The sequence below is a fragment of the Aplidium turbinatum genome, chromosome 13 (genome assembly GCF_918807975.1).
Source record: "Aplidium turbinatum chromosome 13, kaAplTurb1.1, whole genome shotgun sequence".
NCBI lineage: Eukaryota > Metazoa > Chordata > Ascidiacea > Aplousobranchia > Polyclinidae > Aplidium > Aplidium turbinatum.
In genome coordinates, this window is record NC_137484.1 from 17,859,921 (window position 1) to 17,868,078 (window position 8,158).

General features: G+C 39.5%; 1 protein-coding gene across 1 annotated transcript; it reads right to left on the reverse strand.

Moving 5' to 3' along the window:
* Positions 1 to 198: 198 nt before the first annotated feature.
* Positions 199 to 8,064, reverse strand: LOC145782533 (RNA-splicing ligase RTCB). Its single transcript, XM_082594336.1, has 11 exons — positions 7,932 to 8,064; positions 5,968 to 6,111; positions 5,115 to 5,223; positions 4,894 to 5,041; positions 4,514 to 4,670; positions 4,075 to 4,234; positions 3,550 to 3,725; positions 2,883 to 3,071; positions 2,322 to 2,432; positions 504 to 623; positions 199 to 400 (listed from the first exon to the last, which is right to left on the reverse strand). The coding sequence occupies exons 1-11, from the start codon at positions 8,022 to 8,024 to the stop codon at positions 293 to 295; spliced, it is 1,515 nt and encodes a 504-aa protein (XP_082450462.1). The 5' UTR covers positions 8,025 to 8,064; the 3' UTR covers positions 199 to 292.
* Between the last annotated feature and the right edge of the window lie 94 nt (positions 8,065 to 8,158).

Consider the following 8,158-nt stretch of genomic DNA (forward strand, 5'->3'; position numbering starts at 1 on the left):
TCCCCAGTATAGGAGCCCAGGTGATAATTGAATCAATATTATTATCGGGGCCAGCATGAAGTATGTTACTTGATTTTGTATATGAAATTCATGCATATTGATTGTAAATTTTTGACCCGCTGTACTTGTAGTCTCGTGATTCCACCCTGAACAGAACTGTTTTATTGCAACGATACTTAACAAAATAAAAAAAATATGAAGGTTCTTGGTGCATGACCACTCAGTCATGTTTGTGCTCTTTCTAAGCAGACACGATTCAGAAGTACATACAATCTTCTTTTAACTCATAGCTTCATCCTTTGATCACGGCGATAGGTCGCAACTTTAAGGCTTTCTTACTGATGCCAGCAGCATGACATGTGTTTACAACTTCAGTCACATCTTTGTATGACTCCGGTGCCTGCAAACAACGTACAATTTTGTCAGAAACACGTATCTATGGATCAAGAGTAAGAGATTGTGATACAGTGACATTCACACACGAGATTTTTGTACAATCATACCTCTTCCATGACCAGCTTGGGCGAGGCCACTCTGATGGATATGCCAAGGTCAGCCAACCTATTCAGCACTTCTTGGAAGTCCAGGTTTCTTCTTGACTTGGCCCGAGACAAAGCACGACCCTAAAAGTTTCAAAACATAACAAGCTATTGACAAACGTTAATTCTGGTCATTAAGGTTAGCACAATAGAAAACGCAGCAACAGTTTGCAACAAAAAATAAAATTCTTTAAAGGCTGTAAGCTTAGATACGTATTGTTACCGTACTCATCTAAACTTACAACATCAAGAGTAAAATAAAATTCTTCAAAAGCTGTGAGACTGACGATGCTATAAAAGTATAGTGAAATCGATTTCTTATTAAAAATGAAGAATTGTTTACCAGCTTCAAGGCCTTTTATACTATTTGATTTGAGACAGTCTACCGCTTCAAGCAGACAGTCTGCTTGGGTCAAGTTCGCTTAGACCAGAGGTGACGAACCTGCGGGCCGCATACGGCCCGTCAAAGAATTTTGTGCGGCCCGCAAAACAATTTGACAATCGCTCATGCATTAAAGTTCACATTAATTTTACAATCGCTCATGCATTAAAGACATCTCAACGCTGTCAGATATTACTAAGTACTTAAGCGACTTAAATGTACAACTTCAAGGGCCAGATCAAATGTTGCACTCGATGTTTTCCAAGGTCAAATCTTTCATGTCAATGTTGAGCCTTTGGGGAAATCAGTTGAAAGATAACAGTTGCACGCATTTTCCCACATTGAAAAAACACAATCCAACTTCATGTACTCAATACGCTTTGGAATGTTCAAGTCTTTTGGAAAGTTTTAATGTTAGATTTCAGGGTAATGGATATCAAAAGCAAAGAACCGGAGCTTGATGTCTTTTCTATCCCCTTCAATGTTACACCTGCTTCTGCACCCTATGAGCTCGAACTCATAAAGCTACAGAGTGATGACACGCTAAACGCGATGTATGTGAACAAGACGTTGCTTGAATTTTATCGTGTATGTTTAATTGTTTATCAAAGGAAGAGTTTCCGAACTTGAGAGCTCACGCTCTCAAATGGTCATCTGTTTTCGGCGGCAGCACGTACCTATGCGAACAGTTCTTTTTTAAAATGCACTTTACAAAAAGTCGTTACAGGTCGAGGCTGACAGATGAAAATCTTAGTATGCAGTTGAGAGTTGCCACATCGTCTGTTCGACCTAATATTGAACGCTTAGTCAAGCAAAAAACTTTCCAAAAATCCCACTAAGCAAAAAAAATTCAATGCTTCAATGTTATTTTTTAATATTTTATGCTTCAATGCTGCATTAGATATAGACAGCTTCAGCTGTATGATTCGCATGGGCTTTTGTTTGTTGTTTCGGAGCATAATGGTCGAAACTTTTAGTCAACTCGAGCAAAAAGGATAGAGCCAAAACATGAAGAAATTATACTCATATGAAAGCAAACGCTTCGAAAATTAAACTGTCTTCAATATCAGTGCAAGTACTGTTGCTCTATCTATTTTGCTCAAGTTGATTTGTTTTTATTTTTTTACTGTTGTATGTTTCAATTCTGCGTAAGATAATTTCAACTGTGTGGGTTTTATTACTTTCATCTGCCGTTTGTTACTTTTCATGAATAATATTTTGAGTCGCTTCTAAAAGATATCATAGTAGGTTACGATTAAAAAGTTGTGTGGCCCGATAACTCATGTGTAATTGACAAAGTGGCCCGCGACCGCAAAAAGGTTCGTCACCCCTGGCTTAGACAATAAAAGCGTTAAACGGAAGACGCTCGAAGTTGAATTGTGACAGCTTGATCAGCATACCGCGCCATGGCATGTTGTCCCAAACGTGGTTTCCATTCCAACTTGAGTTCCAGTGAGAACGTAACTACAAGTTCCCATCGTTCCTCCAATGAGCACCGGCTGCCCGGTTAGCTAAACAACATTCAGACCGATCAGAGATAAATGTTGAAAAGTCGCCTAACATGCATAGAGAAAACAAAACGGATCGTACCGCTAAGTAATTGCTGCACAAGCGAACTTGATTTCTGTCGGTGTGCGTATAAACCTGAAATAACACTAGTTCAAACAGAACAAAATTAAATAGCCTACTTTTGGATGGAACAGTATGTTGGTGATTATGGTTGACGAACTCCCCACTAACTGGATTAACAAGTTCAACAAACAGGTCACCGTATTCTGGTTACAATGAGAACTTTATTCCCTCGTGTTTGCGATAGCTAACCTTCATTACAAGTTGTGATCATTCAGAAAAAAAACGTGAGCGAAAGTGAAAATACCAGCAGGTGAAGTTATGTCGGAGCTCCAAGTCAGCAAATCAGTCTTACGTTTAATCAATGTAAAATAAAACTGCATTACACCAACCTGGTAGTCCACAGGAATGAGAGGGTGGTGGGGAGGAAACGCTCTAGTTGCTCCTTTTCTGTGAACAAGAAGTGTCTTCTGCTTTCCGTCCACGATATGCTCTTCAACTTTGGCGATGTTATGAGACACGTCATAGATGAGATGCATGTCAAGGTCATCGGGGGAGGAATTAAATACTTTGCCAAAAGCCTGAATCGTAAACCAGATCATCAAACAGGTGAAATATCTTGTAATTTACACACAAAAAATACAACGTCGAAGCTTTCAGTTCGTATGTTACACGTGTCCCTCTGTAGCTGGGTTATATTACTGACATTTTAAACATCGCATGATGTTGCCGTTTGTTCCTGTGAATGCTGCATTGCGTATGATTCAAAATAGCACTACAACAGATAGCATCAGAGAAAACGTTCAAGGAGAGAAGTGGAAATCGGGGAGCTAAATCAACGGACAGTATTAAATATAAAACAGTGCCCAGAAACATCCACGATAAAATATTAAAACGTTAGACTAGGCGTAAAACAATTTAAACAACCATCAAAGTGAATATCATTATGGTATGTTGATATCGCACACTATAACTGTTACTTTCGTTTTCTCCAGGTATGTTAATGACAAAATGAAATAGTAGCCTCTTCCAAACAAGATAGCACCAATTCAAACTTACCTGTCTGGTTAAAAATGTCATTGAACTTCTGTTGACCCAAGCGTAATTTCCTGCAGCAAACATGCCCTTCAAGTAATCCTGACCTTCCTTTGAGTGGATGTGAGCGCAGGCCAGCTGTCGGTCGTTCACCACTATATTGTCACGCGTCATTGCCTTCTCCATGGCAACTAGAGCATCTAGTTTGACAGTAAAAACGTGGTTGACTACTTTAAAGACTACACCTTTAAATTTTCAGAATCTAGAAATCCCATTGGTTCATTTAGTTGAGTTGGTGAATATGTAGCCACCAGAGGAACTGCTCATTGGTTAGCCACACTTAACCGATTTCTCTTCGCGTACTAATTGTGGTTTGCGTTGTATATGTGGGCTTTTGGAATACCAATGCTTCTATAAGCGGCCGCTCCTCCACTCTACTAAAGCATGTATAAATCAAACAAACCAGCTATACTTTTAACGACTGCAATCATATAAAAATGACATGTGAAAAGTTCCAGTTAGTTTGAATCACTTAGCAACAATACCCACCAGTCGCAACCTGATGACCGAGTCCTCTACTCCCGCAGTGCAACATCACGCATACTTGACCTTTCCTGTCGATTCCCATCTTCTTAGCGGCATGCTTGTCGTATATGTCATCAACGACTTGTATCTCGGCGTAATGATTCCCGGCACCAAGCGTGCCCAACTGACGAATGGATACATTACAATTACATAGGCTACATGATTTTCTTTGCATCAAGAAAAATAGATTCTATTTTTTGCAACTGTGTAGCCTACTGTATCAGTACTCAGTAGTAATAAATAAATACCGGTACGCCAAACGTCCTCTACTTTGCTTACAACGCATACGTTGCATACACATTACACAAGTCTTGTCAAAGTAGATCAAACGTCGACCCTCAAGCCAAACAATTGACGATTCATCCATTAAAGAATTGATTTGCTACGCTAGAATAAAACATACTTGTGGTAAGCCTCTCTTCTTCGCTTTTGAGGAAACTTTTGACTGGTCAGCTTGCAACAGCCTTCCGTATTCTTCACAGTGCTCTTTGTCTTCAGCCCAAGCGTACCCCTCCCGTAAAGACCAATCAACTCCCATTTCCAGAGCTTCTTCAAGGTCTCTGCGCATAAAGACTTATTTTTGCAAAATTCAAGCAAAAAAAATATTTCAGTTACTTTGTTGGTCAAAAATAAAAACAGTTCTAAATTCATTAACCTTACACCTAAATTCATTACCCTTGCACCCCAAAACAGTTCTAAATGTTATATATGTATGTAGTGTACCCAAAACCTGATCTTTTTAAACACGGATAGATTTCCTAATCCGACAAGTTGGATACCTACTTTGCTCCCATTGGAATGACTCCTTTAGAACCGACTCCGACAGGAATATGATCAAACAGTGATTGGCACAGCTGCTCTTTCACAGGTAGGACGTCGGATTCGTCTAAGTTTGTCCTCAGCAACCTGACTCCACAATTGATGTCAAATCCTGAAGAGAATATAAACGTTCCGTTTGAAAGGCGAAAATCTTTCAGGCAACACCAACTGCTCAATATACTCACCTACGCCACCTGGTGACACGACAGCATTGGGATCATCCATATCGAAAGCGGCCATGTTCCCGATCGCGAAACCATAGCCAGAATGTAAATCCGGAAGACCGATTGAATTCTAGAACAGTTGTATTCACAAGTGACACGGGGAAAATTTCTAGCGTCATGGTGATTGACATTGTGCTGGCTTAATGTGCGTTTGAAATACTTTTTCTCCAGCCAAACGAAGCAATACTGATAATGACTTCAATGGCTACCTCAAATCCACTGTTGGATGAGTGCATCAACTAGACAACAATGTATGTTTATAAATATAGCGTACGTGAAACGGTACTTTTTTGCATCAGGAAATAGTTTAATATGATCCGTAGAAAGTAGCCGCCGGCCAGGTAATAGAGCACAAAGGATACTAGCACGACAGTAGAACGACTAAAAAAATAACTAAGGCACCGGTACGTCTGATTTTCGCGTGCACTGATCAATACCGCGACGAAGTTACTTTGCAGAAACTTCAGCGAGAAAAAGAGCATAACCAACTGTCGGCTACATAAGTTATAGTAATGCTGTTGTTAAATTTTGAATAGCTGAGATCACATATATAAAAATTACTTTCTTGTTAAAAGCCTACCAAAAATGTATCAAATACATGTAAGCAATGTAGGCAACTCAAGTTAAATCGTCTAAGTTTAGCCAATAATCGCTGTTAAATGGTTAAAATACAAAAAACACTTTCAGAATAAACTCGGCGTTTAATAAGTTTAATTAGGTTCTCAGTTGACCTTGATAATTCTCAGCAAACACACCTACCTACAGAGCCCAAGAGATGCAGATTTTCCGCAGTTTAAACTAAGACACAAATCACCTTGACGATTCCAGGTAAAGCAGCCACGTTAGCAATCTGCTTGACACCAGGTAGAAACCCTCCGATATTTCCACGGCAAGAATTTCTCAGCTCATCAAGCATCAATTGTTCCAGATGGTTGTTCACGTAAAATAAACCTTCAACCTTAAAATAAACATCGAGTTTTAGGTAGGAAACAACACACACAATCAGGCGCGGATTTATGGGGGGGGCCCAGGGGGCCCGGGCCCCCCCGAAATTTTGTGAGGAATTGTTGAAATTGTATGTTTCCGCATCAAATGGTTTGATATGCTTCTAAACAGCTAATGTTAGTCCCACGGCGGACTTAACTTACCACGGGGGGATAGGTTTTTGTTATTATGGTTGAAATTACCCATCGATCAGACTCCGTTATTTTCTTTCATACAACTTCAAATACATTTTAATAGTAACATTTGTTGGAGCTGAAACCAACGCTGAACCAAATGGCGTCAGTTGCAACAATCTGAAACCCCTGAATGGCTCAGTGGCGTAGCCAGGGGGGGGTTGAGGGTTTCAACCCCCCCTTTGGCACGCGTGTGACGTCACAATATTGAGAATGATGCTTTCAGTCTCTTTATGTCTCTAAAACAAAGTTTACTTAACTTTAAATGAAACTGCATTAAATGAGCGAGTTTTGCCAATACCAAACATTCAAATATCTCAGCCAGGAATTAGCAACAAGAAAACATAGAGACTTAGCTTTATTTCCGAAAAATGCCGAAGAAAACATGATCTTATCCTTTTGTTATGCCACCGGACAGCACCATTTTATAGGAATATTCATACCTACATTTTTGTTGAAAATGCTCTCAGAATGCACAAAATTTAAAGTAAATTTTCAAAATTTTCAGGGGGAGGCCCCCCAGACCTCCGCTGCTGGGTGTCGTCTTAGGCGAACACGCAGGCGGGCTTTGCCCGCCCGACGTCATAAAAAAAAACCTTTCAAAATTTCTAGCCAAGCCACTGGAATGCCTGTTTTATAGTTTTTAGTCTTCTTTATAATTTCCATCAATTACGTATATGCCTGCAAACATAAAATATATCCAATTGGTCATGGATACTCCATGCAGGGTTTTAAACCAGATTTCAAGTTTACTTTGCATGCTTAGCAATTTTTATTGAAGCAACATTTATTTTTTAAACATTCACAATTGATGAAAATGGCTGTTTTAATGTCTATTTTATATCATATCTAGGCTATATGTCGTAGTATCATTATTGTTCATATGTGCTTTATCTTTTCCTTTCTTTTTAATTGATTTTCAAATTTTCTGGCCCCCCCCGAAAAAAACTCCTAGATCCGCGCCTGCACACAATCGTATTATTTTCATCAGCTACAATAACCAATATGGTTTACCGGCAGGTAGATCAATGAACAGAAAAATATGGCAAAACTTTGACAAAATTTTAAAACGTGTATGAGTAGTTATTGGGTCGTAAGGTGGCATGATCAGAGGCCGATTCAGCAAGTAGCCTCGGGGATCGATTTCAACCAGTGGCGTACGGTGACTATTTTTTGGGGTGTTCACTTTTTTCAGCAGGCTAAACGCACACTAGATTTGCAGTTGCTCAATAGCTGCTCAGATCATATCAAAGTAAACTGATGTGATATGATAGTCACTGTGCAGATGAAGCTTGTTGAAACTTTCTAAACTATCCGAACACCCTAAAATAGGGTCTATGTACGTCACTGATCTCAACAAAACGCAACAACGTGTAGGTCTGCATTAATCCGACCTTGCAAACGCACCGTGAATGAAGTTATCTTTTTGTGTTTTGAGGGAGGCTCCCTCCCTAGATCCGCCACTAAGCACGGCACAAGAGACAAACAACAAACAAAATAACACATTATAAATTTTCTTATAAAAGATGTGGTTTGAAGCAAAAATGATATTAGCAATAATACAACTTCCTACATAACACATGGCTTCTTAGAATCAAACCTGCATATTAGGAACAAATCCTTTCTTTATCCTCCAACAGCACGGAGATTCCTTTTCAAGATACTTCAGCTCTTCGTCGTATGACCTCGGCATTTTGGTAATTAACGCAAAAAAGTCATAGAAATTACATAAGGTTCCTACACCTGTAACAGCCAAACGCAGACATTCAAACGATCTGGATTGCACGCGGTAAGAGAAATCCGTGACGACGACATGTACGTTGGAAC

Excerpts from the sequence above, each read along its gene's own strand:
- LOC145782533 (XM_082594336.1), bottom strand. The coding sequence starts at position 8,024 with ATGCCGAGGTCATACGACGAAGAGCTGAAGTATCTTGAAAAGGAATCT. Across the intron at positions 5,224-5,967 it reads CTTTACCTGGAATCGTCAAG|AATTCAATCGGTCTTCCGGA; the intron begins GTGATTTGTGTC and ends CAACTGTTCTAG. Across the intron at positions 2,433-2,882 it reads TCATTCCTGTGGACTACCAG|CTAACCGGGCAGCCGGTGCT; the intron begins GTTGGTGTAATG and ends AATGTTGTTTAG.